The 18,895-nt window shown below is 44.5% G+C and overlaps 1 protein-coding gene across 10 annotated transcripts in view; it reads right to left on the bottom strand.

The window, feature by feature from the left end:
• Window positions 1-18,895, bottom strand: part of LOC126297914 (thrombospondin type-1 domain-containing protein 7A-like) — a 1,219,654-nt gene that overhangs the window by 553,856 nt on the left and 646,903 nt on the right. For all 10 annotated transcript variants that reach the window (XM_049989225.1, XM_049989222.1, XM_049989223.1 and 7 more), the window contains one exon: window positions 70-277. In XM_049989225.1, the coding sequence (XP_049845182.1) occupies window positions 70-277 (208 nt within the window). The remainder of the gene's footprint in view (window positions 1-69; window positions 278-18,895) is intronic.

Below are 18,895 nucleotides of genomic sequence, written 5' to 3'. Positions count from 1 at the left end.
ATCAGAAGTAGCTGCGCAAGTTGTTTGTGAAGTAGTTGTAAAGTAGGTGCAGTGGAAGGGCTGAGCTACCTGAGGTCAACGACCGCTCCCTTGGAGTCCCGGCAGGAAACATCTCGTGTCTGGTAGCCCACCTCCGCCTCGTAAGTGTAGTAGAAGTCCAGATCTTCCTCTTTCAAGATGTCGAAGGTCGGCGATCCGCGATTGTGGTTGACAGGCTGCATGCTCCAGTAGCCCGACACTCGATAGTGGCCAACTTGATGTCGATCACTATTACGACCTGCGAAAGCAGAGGAAACAAAAATCTCAGCGTATCCTTTCAATTACACTGCACTTTTGTTTTAGGTGCCACATAAAAGCCAACATCCTAATAAATTCAATACGAGTTTTTTCAACATTTACTCGATTCATTACTCTGAATAATCTAAATTCTGTTTTTGTGTTAACAAGTGTTACCTTTAATATAGGTACAGAATACATTTCACAGTGGCACAGTCTGATCGAATCCGGCCAGTGAAGTGCAATAGCAGGAGGGGGTCTTGTACTTTTGTATGATTCTCACACGATTTTATCTAGCCGGCCTACTAATAGAAGTTTAATATATTTCTTACTCAACTTTTAAGTGATACCATTCAATGTTTTTGTACTGCAGTCTGTTCCTGAAGTTAAAAAAATTGCTCCGAAAAGTTAAGGTTTTCCCAAATGTGAAAATATGTTCCAGGAGATAGAGAAGATCCAAAGAAGAGCGGCGCGTTTCATCACAGGCTTATTTGGTAAGCGTGATAGCGTTACGGAGGTGTTTAGCAAACTCAAGTGGCAGACTCTCCAAGAGAGGCGCTCTGCATCGCGGTGTAGCTTGCTGTCCAGGTTTCGAGAGGATGCACTTCTGGATGAGGTATCGCATATATTTCTTCCCCCTACTTATACCTCCCGAGGAGATTATGAACGTGAAATTAGAGAGATTGGAGCGCGGACGGAGGCTTTCCGGCAGTCGTTCTTCCCGCGAACCATACGCGACTGGAACAGGAAGGGAGGTAATGACAGTGACACGTAAAGAGCCCTTCGCCACTTACCGTTGGGTGGCTTGCGGAGTATAAATGTAGATTTAGATGTAGATACAAGACGGTCAAGTACCTAGGAACAAAAATATTATACTGAAATTTAAAAGCGTTGCAGTCCAGAAAATCTTGTGAATTCCGTATTTAATAGTATGTCTGTTATAGTATTACTCTACTAAACCCCAATAATCAGTAAGTGGAATCTAATTAATCAGACGTACTACCAAAAACCAGTTGCAAGTTAAATACATTTTGTCAAATTAATCAGAAGTACTATCAAAAACCAGTTGCAAGTTAGGTACATTTTTAAGTTGAGGTTGTTGGAAGCCTATATAAATTTCTGTTTTCAAGACGGAAGAAACTGTTAAGACATTGAAAAGATGCAGTTCATTTGCTAATATCACATGTTCCATGGCAAAAGACCTTCTGTATCAAACTGCAAGATGTTGCATGACCGACAAAGTATGTCTCAGCTGTCCACATGTGATATATTCCCAAAAATATATAGCATTTCACTCACCATGAAATTCTGTTATTCAACATGTTTCTACTGTTAAATAGGATATGCACCTAGATATGTAATGTGGTGTTTATCGTATCAACTAAACTATTGAATCAAGGTTGGTTGTTGAGGTTAATTATAAGATTAGTTCTTGCGCATTTTGAATAAAGGCACGTTTTTTAATTTAAAGTAAAAATGGTTGAGACTGGAGAGAGGAGGTGTGTATTACTCGTGCAGACAAAGTTTACACTCCGCGCGGCATCTGATGGGAGCGACTGTATATGGCAAAGTCCTTTACGGTCGCTCCCGGCAACTACGGCGCCTACTGTCAACTAACAGCACTCGTTGTCCTTAGTTGACCGGTCTTTTGAGCTATGTCCTACAACTCTGATCTTCCGTTTCTCCTGAGTTTGGTATCCAAGAGGCACATCAGTCCTTTTTCTGAACGACGCTTAGTAATTTTTTGTGCAGCTGTTCGCTAAACTCAAATTTTTAGCTACTGTGTATTTCGATACTGCAGTGGCAACTTTGATGTTCGAATCTCACAGATTTCAACAGTTTTACTTTCTGCGAGTAGCAAACTTGATGCAACAGAACGACTTAGAAAAATTTGAGGACATGTTTTATAAGGCATGTTTTCACCCAGATAATTCTCGTGATGCCTGGATTTGGAGAATTTGCTTGATCTGGTTTGCGATTAGTAGGACTGGTCTAACAGAACTTAAAGACATTTTGACGTATTCCACAACTGCCGATTTTCGTAAATGGGGGACTGGCTGCATAAATAGATAATTTACACTCTCATTCTTTTTTGTCTTAGTGGGCCACTACTCGTTAATGTGAGACTGACTGAATAAATAAATAATTATCACTCTCATTCTTATGAACAGGTGGTGTTAGCTAAAGTTTTTTATGACCTGTCATCATAATTTTTGTAATTATTGTTTATTTTCAAAACCTCTTAGACTCCATATTCTTTACTATTATTTCAACATTTTCAGCATTAGTATTGTTACAGCCCAGGTTGGCACCCACTGTGGACACTACAAATTCGTCCAAGTTCTACCATGGCAGCTCCCGGAGAGCGAACCGCTTGTGTCAATGATCAGCAGACTGGTAGCTAGGGGGAATTGCTGAGCGAGTTGCGGCTAACACGGAAGCTATCGCAGCACGGGGAACGACCGAGTGCCCAAGTCTGTAAGCGAAGCACAATGACGTCATGAAAGCCGAGAGATACCGGCGTACTAATAACAAAGCAGAGTTTCGTAAGAAGGGATACTTGCAACTTAGCTTTAAGTATTCAGGTGTCGAGCCAGCATAAAAGAGTCTCTGAAAGGTGAAGTTCCGAAAGTCTGACGTCGCTAGGAGAGCTAACAGAGAAGGAAAAACCAGGACACGTGATGTCATAGCCATCCCCACCGTCGCAGAGTGCACTGGAAGCGCCCGTATCAATACCCAATCCTTTTTCACAAATATCTGATTGTTGAGTATTAATTGGCGACCGCCCAGTGTGTAATCTCCGCCCTTGTGTCAGTTGCAGCTCTCCAGTGAGAGGGGACGCTATGGAGGTCGACCTTCAGCACGCCTACCACTCTTCGATATGCTGTGGAACCACAGGTCCATCTGGACGAACGTTACTGCTGCCAGCTGCATTGCCAACTTGCGGAACAAAGCTGATGAGGCGCGGAGGCCGCCATCACCGTGCAGACCTGCTGGAGGCTTGATCTGCGTGACCTGGACGCTGTCCGTTATCCGCCTTCGAGTGATTGAGCGCCACTGCTGCTCATCCCATTCATGTGGCAGACATGTATGCTGCTGGTTCCTGTTTCCTAAATGGGGGATGAGAACCTAGCCGTGCGAGACAGTGAGTACTTCAGGTGTACCTGGTGCGAGACTCCAGAGTGCGAGTCTTCGGTGTCCACGAGAGCACTTTGGAGATCACTACCCAGAGCTAGAGGCCGCCGGATTCCGCGCGTCGACAGCCGCCCGTGACGTTGCAGCCGCCACCCGACGCTTCACTGCGAGTCGATCGCAAGCCGGCATTCCGCTGCTGCCGCTTGTCAATGGTGTTTTATTGGCGCTCTCAAGCGTAACTAGGACAGGACCCCCCCTCGCATCCCGCCCTGCTTTCTCCAAACGATTGTAAGAGTCTGGGGCCAGACCCCTATAATACTGACAGGCTGTTTGATCCGCTCCTATGACCAATAAGGTTAGCTGAACAATTACCATGATCATGCACTAGCCCAAACCTAATATCTTCATAGTGTTTCGGATCTTGGTGTATGAATCATTCGTATTTCAGTTTCTTATAGCATGGTTGATTTCATACTGGAATCAATTGATAACTACAGGGGCTGGACAAAAATTCGGAAACATAGCGAAAAGTGTATGCTTGAAGATACTTACGGATGCTAGGTAAGCCTTCAGGTTGTGCTGTTGTATCTGAACACGAACGGCACCTGTGCAATGTCCTCAATATGTTGCAAGTGTCAGTCTGTAGTTTTGAGTACATTATGTCGGAGGTAAGTGAATTCGAAAGCGGAAGAATTGTTGGTGTTCGTATGGTGTGTCTTCTGTAACAAGGGAGTGAAAGTGTTTGCTGCAGGGAAAGCGGAAGACCATCATCCGCTAAGACACAAATCGCAAAATGGCTCTAAGCACTATGGGACTTAACTGCTGTGGCCATCAGTCCCCTAGAACTTAGAACTACGTAAACGTAACTAACATAAGGACATCACACACATCCTTGCCCGAGGCAGGATTCGAACCTGCGACTGTAGCGGTCACGCGGCTCCAGACTGTAGCGCCTATAACCGCACGAAAGACACAAATCAGACGAAAGTGTGTGTTGGGTGATCGTTAGGGACGGTCATTGAAGAGGATTGTGACGAAAAACAAGAGTGCAACAGCTGAAAAAGTGGCTGCAGGACTGAATGTCGCACTCGCGAATCCTGTCAGCACCAAAACAACACGAATGTAGCTCCAAAGCTGGGAATTACACGACGAGAAGGAATTCTGAAACCACACTTCAGGGATGCAGACACCCGTAGAGGGAGAATATGGTGCCGAAGCAATAAACGTGGACTATGAAGCCATGAAAGACAGTCGTTGGTCGTATGAATCTTGTGTCACACTTTTTTCAGCCTCTGGCCGAGTTTACTTCCGAAGAGCGAACCACAGCGGCAGTTTTAGTATGATTTGGGCAATTATATCACGGCATTCTATCGGTGCCATGGTTACTCTACAACGTCACATTACTGCAAGGATTAAGTGACTGTTTTCGATGAACAGGTGCATCCCATGGTACAACGTTTGTTCTCAAATGGCAATACTGTGTTCCAAGCTATTCACACACCTCGATTCGTCCAAGACTAGTTTTATGAAAATAAGAGATATAGTATTGGTATTTCAAGATAATTATGCGTAAAAATCGTTTCCAAGCACGGTGGAAAAATTTGGAGCCGACGTCACTGGTTGAAGGTATGTATTGTAGTTACTACCCACTGAAAAGTAGTATATATTAACTGTAAAATACCAGCGACAAATTCTAATAGAAACAGCACGTCCAGCTGCATATATATTAATATCCTCTTGTAAACTTCCGATCAGTAGATGACGTAAGAGACCACGTGTCACTCGACAAATATTTATAAAATGCCCTTAACCCCAGCAGCATTATCAGTATTCGACACCTTTGAACCCCATAAGTGCTGAACGTCGAACATTTTACTCCTAACACAGTGAGTGGTAGTCCGGATTGCTTTAAAACACGTTCACTATGATCCGTGGCGGGGCGCATCAAACCAGTCAGTAGACTGATGACCAAAAAAAAAAAAAAAAAACGATCCGTGACCCAAGCAATATGACGACTGTAACGTAGCTTGATCCCTTTTAGCCGGCCACGGTGGTCGAGCGGTTCTAGGCGCTACAGTCTCGAACCGCGCGACCGCTACGATCGCAGGTTCGAATCCTGCCTCGGGCATGGATGTGTGATATCCTTAGATTAGTTAGGTTTAAGTAGTTCTAGAGGATTGCTGACCTCAGAAGTTAAGTCCCATAATGCTCAGAGCCATTTTTTATCCCGTTTATTTATATCCAGTCGTACTCGATTTTATCGTAAACGCGGCATTTGAAGTAAATGTCTACTGAATAACTTCTTGGATATACTGTGAACATTTGTAGCTGATGTTGTAAATTGTTTCTTGTAAATATTTACATGCGACTGGATTTGGCTCTGAGCACTATAGGACTTAACATCTGAGATCATCAGTCCCCTAGAACTTAGAACTACTTAAACCTAGCTAACCTAAGGACATCACACACATCCCTGCCCGAGGCAGGATTCGAACCTGCGACCGTAGTGGTCGCCCGGTTCCAGATTGTAGCGCCTAGAACCGCTCGGCCACTCCAGCCGGCTGCGACTGGATTTGCGAAAACGCATTCGCGTGGGCAAGGTGTAGAAGTAGCAACATGTGTGTGTGTGTGTGTTTTTTTTTTACTATGGCGCACTGTTTCATAAAACTTCGTTTGAAATTCTAAGTTAACTATAAAAAACCTATTCTTTTGGTCTGAGATGTAATTCATTCTAAATAAAAATTTAGCTTTTAAAGCAGCGTCAATCGAAAATCTGTTGTCTCGTGGAATAATAACAAAACACATCATCATGTTCTGCATTGCTGCAGATTTTATAACAATAGTGGCACACTTTCCAACAAATTTGTGACATAGCACTAATATGCGCCATACATGCGCGTGTTCGCCAGAACGTGACCTGCCAGCAGCAGTGACTATCTCCGACTTCATCTGTAGATGACAGTATGGTCCATAGCTGAAAATCATTACATGAATTAACATTCGACTTCATTCATAAATTATGAATGCGCAATCATTTTATCAAGGAAACGCTGAGGCTCAAAGCATTATGAAGTTCATTTATTTAAAGCAAGAATTGCACATTACCTTAAATTTATATAAGGAAAAAACTATATTTTCCTATAAATTACAACGTTCTGAGAATAATTATTACAGTTTTTCGTTTTTAACTGACCGTATAATATGCACTGAGGTTCGTGAACATTGAAACAACCTGAAAGAATGTCCATAATGTATTCAAACTGGAATGATATTTGGCACTGTGAACCAACAATAAGTAATCACTGTAGTATCTACATCTACATTTATACATTTTTACTCCGCAAGCCACCCAACGGTGTGTGGCGGAGAGCACTTTACGTGCCACTGTCATTACCTCCCTTTCCTGTTCCAGTCGCCTATGGTTCGCGGGAAGAACGACTGCCGGGAAGCCTCCGTGCGCGCTCGAATCTCTCTAATCGTACATTCGTGATCTCCTCGGGAGGTGTAAGTAGGGAGATGCAATATATTCGATGCCTCATCCAGAAACGCACCCTCTCGAAACCTGGACAGCAAGCTACACCGCGGTTGCAGAGCGTCTCTCTTGCAGAGTCTGCCACTTGAGTTTGCTAACCATGTCCGTGACGCCATCACGATTACCAAATAACCTTGTGACGAAACCCGCCTCTCATCTTTGGACCTTCTCTACCTCCTCTGTCAACCCGACCTGGTACGGATCCCACACTGATGAGCAATACTCAAGTATAGGTCGTACGAATGTTTTGTAATCCAGCTCCTTTGTTGATGGACTACATTTTGTGAGGACTCTCCCAATGAATCTCAACCTGGCACCCGCCTTACCAACAATTAATTTTATATGATCATTCCACTTCAAATCGTTCCGTACGCATACTCCCAGGTATTTTACAGAAGTAACTGCTACCAGTGTTTGTTCCGCTACAGTATAATCATACAATAAAGGATCCTTCTTTCTATGTATTCGCAATACATTACATTTGTCTATGTTAAGGGTCGGTTGCCACTCACTGCAAAAAAAATGGATCAAATGGCTCTGAGAACTATGGAACTCCACTGCTGAGGTCATCAGTCCCCTAGAACTTAGAACTACTTAAACCTAACTAACCTAAGGACATAACACACATCTATGCCCGAGGCAGGCTTCGAACCTGCGACCGTAGCGGTCTCGAGATTCCAGACTGTAGCGCCTAGAAGCGCTCGGCCACTCGGGTCGGCTCACTCCCTGCACGAAGCGCCTATCCGCTGCAGATCTTCCTGCATTTCGCTGCAATTTTCTAATGCTGCAACTTCTCTCTATACTACAGCATCATCCGTGAAAAGCCGCATGGAACTTCCGACACTATCTACTAGATCATTTATATATATTTTGAAAGTAATGGTCCCATAACTCTCCCCTGTGGCACGCCAGATGATACTTTAAAGTCTTTAGACGTCTGTCCATTGAGACAACATGTTGTGTTCTGTTTGCCTGTGTGTACAGACTCGGCAGCGCGCTCTACTATATGCATAAAAACTGTTGTGGCAAGATCTGTAAAATGAAGAGTGACTGGCCCGCATGGTTGTTATGGACGAAACTGCTTCAAGTTTTATGACGAGGTGGAACTGGCTGTATAGAGTGGTTTACGCCGCCTGATACTGGTTTTATGTGTGACACGAAGACCTCAGAGTACAGTACGCGCGTAGACGCCGTCGATAGCGAACTGTCTGAAAAAATGTAATGGTTTCAAATAAGTTCCGCTCAGATTTCTCCAACGGCAATGGCCGCATTCGTGTTCGATTCTACCATTATGACACTAAGTTGGAATCTGCACTAAACGCGCGTTACACGAGCGGCTTTCTGGTCAGAGTCGACTACTCGATGTGCGTGCGCTTTTCGTGCTTCGGTATAAATCAGCAACCAGGCGCGTCGCGAATATTTATATGACATTAATGATTTACAGACGGAACCCTGTGTCGAGTTCTAAATTTACAAATACGCTACACACTAAGCACGCACAGAAATACTGGAGTCCGGCAGCGTCTGTTATCATCGGAAGTTAACTTATTCTGTTAGAGCTTATTCGTATTATAGAAACAGATTTTAAACTTTCGTGTCTTCTTAATCTTTGTTGTGTTGTTTATTTTGTTTTGTGTCACGTTGAAGAGGTTGAACGAGACGTGGTATTATTTGTAGTAGTATTTTCATTCAAGTGAGACGAAATATCTAAAAGCAGAAAGGTATTTTCGTTTTACACTGTTCATGAACTAAGAAGTTAAATAGATAAACGTAGTATAATTAATATTATTTCAACAGCAAAAAAGTCAGAATTATTTGAAGAGAATAACATTTTTGATGTTATTTGGCACTTAGTTTTAACGAGAAATAAATTATAAAGTAAAACGGCGCTGTTTGATGCTTTCTAGATATTGTTTGATGCGTTTACAAATATATATACATGAATGGATATGCTCTTAAATGTTTTAATCACACTTTTCCTATTCTTTCAGTTCTCAGGAGTGTAGAGAATTTTCCACACGAATTTTGACAGGAACATCCACCATGAATTTTACTTTGGACATTAATAAACTCTATTGTCATTGGTTGTTCCTACATTTTGTTACTAAATTTCGATTTTTCGTAAGAAAGACAGTCGCTCATAACCTCAATTTCGCCGTTAGAGCGCCAATCTGAACAGCAGACAGCGCTCGCGATACACGCAGTTTTGAGGCTCACGTGTAAACGAAAACGACCAATCGAGACAGACTTAACTCAGTACACGAACAAAACTGCAGGGACGCTGCTATAGACTCACATGTTCTGAGAGGTCAATTGAGACAAGAAAGTCGTTCGTAATAAAATGAGGTTTTATTCATTAGCGTAGTGTGCAAATAACAGTCTTGTTGGTCCTATGTGATATTGAATACAGCATACTATCTCGGCTTCTAGGGATTGAGGACAATCTGAGTAGCAACTGATACATCAGTGAAGTGTCAGAATATGAGGAACTTCACCTGCTTTAGGTATATACTCATTCCAGTCTTCACCAGGACAACACACAATCACACGTGAGGCGGAACTTACAATCATTTTTTGAAGAAAAATATATATTATTGCTTCCGTGCACCGTACTTCCAACTGACACTTCACCCATCGAACACGTCTCGCAAATGGTTGATCAACGACCACTGTCGGTGTTTAGTGGATTCGCATGCATATATCGTCGGAGAAAATTCCTCAGGAACACAGCCAGGCTCTCGCTGTATCTTTGTGACTATGTGCGGAACTCTTACTGCATGACGTGGGAGTTGCACCATTTTGTAGAACCGAAGTCAGTAATCTGCTAGAGTTCAGTAATCTGATCAGTTTGTGCATTGGCCTTTACTAAGTCTATATTATAAACTTCCATTTAGTAGAAAGTATCTTTCTTGATGCTACGGTTTTCACAGATGTTACTGTGATTGAATGTCAACAGCTGTAAAACTGTTTTGGAAATTCAACTGCAGTGGAAGACACTTTGATTGTGAACAGTTCGAGAAACGAGTAGAGTTAAAGATGCATTAACTTTCGAAAACCCACTCTTCGACTAACACATATCATGCCCTTCTGGAATGATCACACGAGGTAAAAAAATTGCCTTTAACGATATTAGAAAAGTCGTAAGTCAGTTTACCGCAGTACCAAAAGCAGGATTACGGCCGAGAAAAAATTCAAGGTACCAGTTTACAGTTCGATCTCCATCGGTAAAAAGTGACAGCATATTCGTAGAGCAAGAACTGCAATTCATACCTACGGAACACCAGTTTGGTGTTTTTCATCCTACAGCGAGTAAGTGGGATGAGTCTTACATCGCGGTACCACATTCGTGTTGATGAATAAACATGTAACAGTGTATTACCAAGTCAGATAGTAGTGGCTTGGTCGAAGTGCAGATATTCCGAAGCTTCCCCATATGCATTTATTTGCAAAGAAATTACCTCATGAAAATGAAATATTATTGCCGTTGTTTGCTCGACTGTTTATCGTGAGTTTTCGTTTTGCCGCCAGCTCTGACAGTAAGACATATTTTTTATCATGCTAGTTGTGGTGATACTTCAAAGGACACAAAGGTTGTTCTTGTCGTAAATATAAAATAATGGAGAAAACTTGTGAAAACCCAATAAACAGATTTATCATCGTGCTGTATCAATAATACTTCTGAGTTTACTGTCCATTGTGAATAACCTTGTTTTCTGGTTATTGACAATTTGTCTTCGGTGTATCTGTTTGTGATTGATTTCCTTCTGTAGTCATTATTTCACTGAAATACGGAACTACAATTCACAGTTGCTCGAACGCAGTACTCAATAGTATTTAGAAGCTAACTACGCTTGTGGTTATTTACGCTGATAAAAGTCTTACAGCAGCTATTCCCACAGTTTCCGTTTGCAGTAGTCGCAAATTCCTTATTCATTTTTCTGTGAGTCATATTATTTTGTGAAAAGGAATGTATGGTCTACAAGTTAAACGTCAATAACAAAATCCTTACAGCTGATTTGTCATATTCTCTACTTGAAACTCATCGAAAACTTATCTGTTTGAGAACGATGAATGAAGTTTTTCTTAGAGCTCAGCTGCTACCGCCATTACGATGTTGATCTTATTAAAGATCACAGCATTGCGTAAGGACATAGACAACGTAACAAATGGGTTAGTTTAAGAACCATGCAGAATTCATAATTATTGTTAGCACATGCCATTCAGTTTCTTTATTCGAAACAAAACTAAAATGCACCGGTGAGTAAACCCGAAAAGTGTATTTGCAACAGATCCTTTGGGAAAGCCTGAGAAATCACATATAGTATTAAATCCTTTCCTGTAGTATTTTTCCTGTTGTGGCGGAGACAGGCATTATCATGAGTAAACCAGGGGTAACGGAGTGGGACCTTAGTTTTCACCGTATACAATGTTCAAATAACTTACGGGACTGCAGCCGGTTGATGTCGTCGGAAACCGCCGATATTTCGACGGGAGCACATCCTACCAGTTTCAACGCGAAATTGCAGCAAGTAAGCGCTTTGCATGCGAATTTATAGCCTTAATTTTCAAAGGAAATCTGTAAAGGCAAAACACACACACACACACACACACACACACACACACACACACACACACACACATATTGTAAACACTAGCGCCATCACAAACGAAAGATGACCGACGTCAGAAATTACCGGTGGTGAAATTAATAATCAAGGGGTAAGGTAGCATAAACAAGGTCCCCTGTTTTTTGGAGAAGTGAGAGAGCACCAGTCCATGCAAAACTTAAACAAAAACTACCATCTCTGTTCATACGGTTACTCACTAATTTAATTTCAACATCTTCCTTAGTAACACTGTCCCAACAGCTGTAAATGTATGCCAGATTCTTCATGTTGTTATATTCCACATGATGATCGGTGCCAAGGTAGTGTTCTGCAATAGCGGATATGCAATACCGTTTTTTCAAAGTCCTGATAGTCTGACCAGTATATGACATGCCAAAACGATAAGCAATACAGTAGACGTTCGCCTTACGCCAATCAAGATCATCCTTTGCGGATCCTAAAAGTATGTTGATCTTGGACCACGGTCGAAAAATACACTTGACGTCACGTTTTCGCCAAATAAGACCAATCCTTTTTTAAATGCTCCTTGTGTGACAATTTGAGCGACTTCTTAGAACACCTTAGAACAGCTGTGTTCCCTTGCTTAATGTGTTGGCCAGGAGGTAGGCGGATGGTACGTTGGGACAAGCCGTTTATAGGAAGCGTACTCACACTGATTTGTATCAGCAGGCTCATAATTCTCACCATCCGGTTCAACATAAAGGGGTACGTCTTACCTTGGTTCACAGGGCCCCTATCATCTCGGCCCATGAGGAATTGTCAGCTGAGTTAGCCCACCTCGAAGCCACCTTCCGACAGAATGGTTACAGTGGAAGACTATCGTCCAACTGTGCACCGGGTGAGTGATGGTAATATCGAAGTGGCACCAAAGTCTACCGCCTTTTTGCCTTACTCAGGGAGCGTTTCGAACAGGATTGGTCGCATTTTGCGGAAATGTAATTTGAAATGTGTTTTTCGACCACCATCTAAGATTATGATCTTTTTAGGTTCCGTAAAGGTTGATCTTGGCTCGTGTGAGGCGGATGTCTTCCGTATTCCTTTCAGTTGTGGCGTGTCACATATTGGTCAGACTATCAGGACTGTGGAGGAACGTTCTACTGAGCATAAACGGCACATATTGCGTAGAACAGCCGAGCCAATCCGCAATTGCAGAACACTGTCTTGGGACCTGTCATGCTATACAATATAAGAACATGGATATTCTGGCATACACTTCCAGCTATTGGGATAGTGTTATTAAGGAAACTAATCAAATTAAATTAACAAGTAGCCTTATGAACTTGGATTTGTCAAAAAACAGAGGAACAGAGTACATGTTACCTCATCCATTGGCTATTAATTTCAGTATCGGTAGCCTCTGAAGTCAGTCACCTTGGATTTGTGATGGCGCTAGTGCTTACAGTGTGTGTGTGTGTGTGTGTGTGTGTGTGTGTATGTGTGTGTGTGTGTCTGTGTTATCTTTCCGGATTTTCTCTGAAAATCGAGGCCTTCAATTCGCTTGCACAGCTCTTACTTGCAGCAATTGTATTGAAAATGGCACGGTGTGCTCCTGTCCAAATATCGGCGGTTGTCGACGACGTCACCCACCTGCATTCCCGTAAGTTACTTGATGGGAAAGGGATACTAACACTACGGAAACGGTTAAGATCTTGCTGGAAAACAAAGACCTGCATAAACAGTCAGATGCATTAGAGAGGACATGTCTCCGTCCAGTACGGCAGTATCCATCCTACATCTTAGTACTGCTACTCTAGTGTCTCCTTTTCCTCTAAAGCGGGGGAGAATGTTTTGATGTTTACAGAAATTTTTTTTACAAACGTAATGTTGGGATATTGTCTGGAGGAGAAATTGTTGCATATGATGGAGTTATCGTCGGTGGGAGGTGCAAAAGCATACGTGATGTATCACGAAGAATTGGGGAATGTTCAGATATTTGAAGTTCTAAGGACAGGCTTATTACAGCCATAGAGGAGCAAGAATAGCTATAGGTATCGGCGGGAACGGTTAAATAGTTTATCATGAAGAAACAGGGTAAATACGTTGAGAGGTTCCTGGTCTGTCATTACAAATGAGCCGACAAAAGGTGATAGTAACGGTAAGGTCCTTCTGCAAGAAGCAGAAAAAGAGAGTATTTTTGTCTGTTTGCCACCTGAAGTATTGAGATAGGGACGGACAGTTTCCTAAAGACTTAGCTGGAATCGTAGAAACGGTAACAGCATTGGAGGAGATATACACAGTGACCTTCAACATCTACATCTTCATCTTCATCTACAGCTACCCACGTATTACGCAACCACCGTTCGTGCATGGCGGAGGGTACCACGTTCCACTATCAGTAATTTCGTTTCCTGTTCCACACGCAGATACAGCGAGGAACAGAGGGCCTTCGTACGTTCTCTAATTTCTCTCATTTAATGTTCGCGGTCCTTGGCGAAATATAGGTGGCGGCAGCAGAAATGATTTGCAGCCAGACTCAAATGACCGTTTTTTGAATTTCTGCAATAATGCCTTGCGAAAAGAGCGACGACTCCCACCTGCAATTTCCATTTGAGTTCAGGACGCATTTCCTTACACTTGCTTGCTGATCAGACCTATCCGTAACAAATCCAACAGCACGCCCCTGAATTGCTTCGATATCTTCCTGTAGTTCGACCTGATGGCTGTCCCAAACACTGGAGCAGTACTCAATAATGGGACGTACTAGTGTTTTATGCGTCGCCTGCTACACTGTCCCAAAATTTTCCCTACATAACGAAGTCAAGCGATCGTCATCCCTACAATCAACGTGACGTGATCTTAGTCCGTGATAGAAGGGTCCGCTGACGTCAAATTTTACCGAATAAATTTAAGAGCAACTAAAACGTGTTTAGAGGCAGAATTATGCTTAATTGTCTTAGTGGATAGAAGGGGACGTAAATTTTGATTGGCCGTAGTTCTGTACGTGCCTGTGTCAGGTTTGAACCTCATAGGAAAGGGTTGATAAAGCCCACTGTGATATCAATTATGTGGCGCTGATGTAGTGATGTGCATTCTCTGGGATCGGATATATTCAGTGTTTGGGTAGGGCACAGCGTTTCCGGGATGTCTGGAAGTTTTATCTTGTATAGGCAATCGTTTCTGTACAAGCAAGTGTTTAGGTTTACTATTTGAACGTCACGCTAAAATTGATATTTGACAGCATATAATGGAACTCTATGGGACATCGTTTTACCTAGGGGAAACAGTTGTCACTGCCACAAAGTTCATTTCCCACAAAAATGGAACCAATTACACAGCTTCGAAACCACTATGGATTAATTCGCCTGGTAAATTACGGCAAGGTACAGGTAAACTAATGTGGGTTTCTGTAGGAACTGATTTGCAGGAAAATATTTTATTTGTGCTTTAGTCACTAAGGTGGGGAGCAGGTGATGTCCATTATACACTACTGGTCATTAAAACTGCTACACCAAGAAGAAATGCAGATGATAAACGGGAATTCATTGGACAAATATACACTCCTGGAAATTGAAATAAGAACAGTGTGTCATTGTCCCAGGAAGGGGAAACTTTATTGACACATTCCTGGGGTCAGATACATCACATGATCACACTGACAGAACCACAGGCACATAGACACAGGCAACAGAGCATGCACAATGTCGGCACTAGTACAGTGTATATCCACCTTTCGCAGCAATGCAGGCTGCTATTCTCCCATGGAGACGATCGTAGAGATGCTGGATGTAGTCCTGTGGAACGGCTTGCCATGCCATTTCCACCTGGCGCCTCAGTTGGAACAGCGTTCTTGCTGGACGTGCAGACCGCGTGAGACGGCGCTTCATCCAGTCCCAAACATGCTCAATGGGGGACAGATCCGGAGATCTTGCTGGCCAGGGTAGTTGACTTACACCTTCTAGAGCACGTTGGGTGGCACGGGATACATGCGGACGTGCATTGTCCTGTTGGAACAGCAAGTTCCCTTGCCGGTCTAGGAATGGTAGAACGATGGGTTCGATGACGGTTTGGATGTACCGTGCACTATTCAGTGTCCCCTCGACGATCACCAGAGGTGTACGGCCAGTGTAGGAGATCGCTCCCCACACCATGATGCCGGGTGTTGGCCCTGTGTGCCTCGGTCGTATGCAGTCCTGATTGTGGCGCTCACCTGCACGGCGCCAAACACGCATACGACCATCATTGGCACCAAGGCAGAAGCGACTCTCATCGCTGAAGACGACACGTCTCCATTCGTCCCTCCATTCACGCCTGTCGCGACACCGCTGGAGGCGGGCTGCACGATGTTGGGGCGTGAACGGAAGACGGCCTAACGGTGTCCGGGACCGTAGCCCAGCTTCATGGAGATGGTTGCGAATGGTCCTCGCCGATACCCCAGGAGCAACAGTGTCCCTAATTTGCTGGGAAGTGGCGGTGCGGTCCCCTACGGCACTGCGTAGGATCCTACGGTCTTGGCGTGCATCCGTGCGTCGCTGCGGTCCGGTCCCAGGTCGACGGGCACGTGCACCTTCCGCCGACCACTGGCGACAACATCGATGTACTGTGGAGACCTCACGCCCCACGTGTTGAGCAATTCGGCGGTACGTCCACCCGGCCTCCCGCATGCCCACTATACGCCCTCGCTCAAAGTCCGTCAACTGCACATACGGTTCACGTCCACGCTGTCGCGGCATGCTACCAGTGTTAAAGACTGCGATGGAGCTCCGTATGCCACGGCAAACTGGCTGACACTGACGGCGGCGGTGCACAAATGCTGCGCAGCTAGCGCCATTCGACGGCCAACACCGCGGTTCCTGGTGTGTCCGCTGTGCCGTGCGTGTGATCATTGCTTGTACATCCCTCTCACAGTGTCCGGAGCAAGTATGGTGGGTCTGACACACCGGTGTCAATGTGTTCTTTTTTCCATTTCCAGGAGTGTATTATATTAGAACTGACATGTGTTTACATTTTCACGCAATTTGGGTGCATACACCCTGAGAAATCGGTACCCAGAACAACCACCTCTGGCCGTAACAACGGCCTTGATACTCCTGGGCATTGAGTAAAACAGAGCTTGAATGGCGTGTACAAGTAGAGCTGCCCATGCACGCAGCTTAAACACGATACCACAGTTCATCAATAGTAGTGACTGGCGTATTGTGACAAGCCAGTTGCTTGGCCACCATTGACCAGACGTTTTCAATTTGTGAGAGATCTGGAGAATGTGCTAGCCAGGCAGCAGTCGAACATTTTCTCTATCCAGAAAGGCCCGTACAGGACGTGTAACATGCGGTCGTGCATTATCCTGCTGCTACGTGTAACCAATGTCACCCCACACCATCACGTCGGGTGATATGCCAGTATGGTGATGACGAATACACGCTTCCAATGTGCGTTCACCGCGATGTCCCCAAACAGGGATGCGACCATCATGATGTTGTAAACAGAACCTGGCTTCATCCGAAAAAATGACGTTTTGCCATTCGTGCACACAGGTTCGTCGTTGAGTACACCATCGCAGGCGCTCCTGTCTGTGGTGCAGCGTCAAGGGTAACCGCAGCCATGGTCTCCGAGCTGATTGACCATGCTGCTGCAAGCGTCGTCGAACTGTTCGTGCAGATAGATAGTTGTTGTCTTGCAAACGTCCCCATCTGTTGACTCAGGGATTGAGACGTGGCTGCACGATCCGTTACAGCCATGCGGATAAGATGCCTGTCATCTCGACTGCTAGTGATACGAGGCCGTCGGGATACAGCACGACGTTCCGTTTTACGCTCCTGGACCCACCGATTTCATATTCTGCTAACAGTCATTGGATCTCGACCAACGCAAGCAGCAATGTCGCGATACGATAAACCGCAATTGCGATAGGCTACAATCCGACCTTTATTAAAGTCGGAAACGTTATAGCACGTATTTCTCCTCCTTAGCTTAGACGTGGCATCTCAACACCGCTTTACCAGGCAACGCCGATCAACTGCTGTTTGTGTGTGAGATATCGGTTGGAAACGTTCCTCATGTCAGCACGTTGTAGGTGTCACCACCGGCGCCAACCTTGTGTGAATGCTCTGAAAAGCTAATTATTTGCATATCACAGCAACCTCTTCCTGCCGATTAAATTTCGCGTCTGCAGCACGTCATCTTCGTGGTGTTGCAATTTTAATGGCCACTAGTGTATAAACTGAGAAAGGGCGGGGGAGAAAGGAAAGGAAAGGAACTATTGATGTCAGCTGTATCGGGAGTTTATGAGAAACAGCGGCGACAAGAGCAAATGTGTGCTTACTGGGCAGCTGCATTGAGCACTGCGCCACCTGGACACAGTGTTCGTCGCAATTGCGCGGACTGTCTCGATACACCCTTCGCCCGACCCAAATTCCCACCTAGCACCACCTACCCGCAGTCTCCATCCATGTCCTCCATGCTCGCTACTTTGAGATTACTGCAGGAGGTCGGACGTAATTGTGCATCCACTCTGCAGGTGGTGGATTCATTGTCCATCGAGGCGAATAAATTATATGAATGGATGGTGTCTGTTCTTTAGGACACGACGCATGTATGTACGAAGAAACAGACATCATGCATTAATACAACTGATTCACCTAGATGAGCAATGAATCCACCAACCTCAGTGCGAATACGAAGTCATGTCCCACATCTGAGGGGATCTCAAAGTAGCGAGCATGGACGACATAGATGGGAAGGTAGATAGTTGGCGCTAGGTGGGAATGTGTGTAGGCCGAGGGGCGTACCCACGATCCCACGATAACCACTGTGTCCCCGGAGGGGGGGGGGGGGGGGGAAGGGAGGTGGCGAAGTGGTTAACGCTGCTGTATATTAAGCAGTAGATACCGGGTCGATTCCAGTTCGGCACACATTTTCAACCACTGTGTCCCCGGAGGGGGGGGGGGGGGGGGGAGGTGGCGAAGTGGTTAACGCTGCTGTATATTAAGCAGTAGATACCGGGTCGATTCCAGTTCGGGACACATTTTCAGTCATTGCCCCTGATTCCGCATAAAGTCCCGATGCAGCTGACATCAATACTCGCTTTCCGTTCCTTTCTCTTCCACCCACCTCCAATTTGCATAAAATATATCACAGCTGCGGATTCCGCGTGGTGTCTGTTCTTTTAGGCATGTCCGAAAGAACAAACATTACGCATTCATGTAATAGGCGGTGTCCATTGGGACTGACAATTTTGGGACTGAAGACAAGGACTTGTTTAAAGAATTGCTGGTCATCACAGTGGAGATTTTTGAGAAAGATGACCTAGGTAAGATAGATTCCAACTCTAAACATTAGCAAGCCACCGGTTTAACTGCCTTACAGGAGAAAGTGAAATACTTGGGAG

The sequence above is a fragment of the Schistocerca gregaria genome, chromosome X (genome assembly GCF_023897955.1).
Source record: "Schistocerca gregaria isolate iqSchGreg1 chromosome X, iqSchGreg1.2, whole genome shotgun sequence".
Taxonomy (NCBI): Eukaryota; Metazoa; Arthropoda; class Insecta; order Orthoptera; family Acrididae; genus Schistocerca; species Schistocerca gregaria.
Note: the sequence above shows the minus strand (reverse complement) of the source record. Positions and strands in the feature narration are given on the sequence as shown.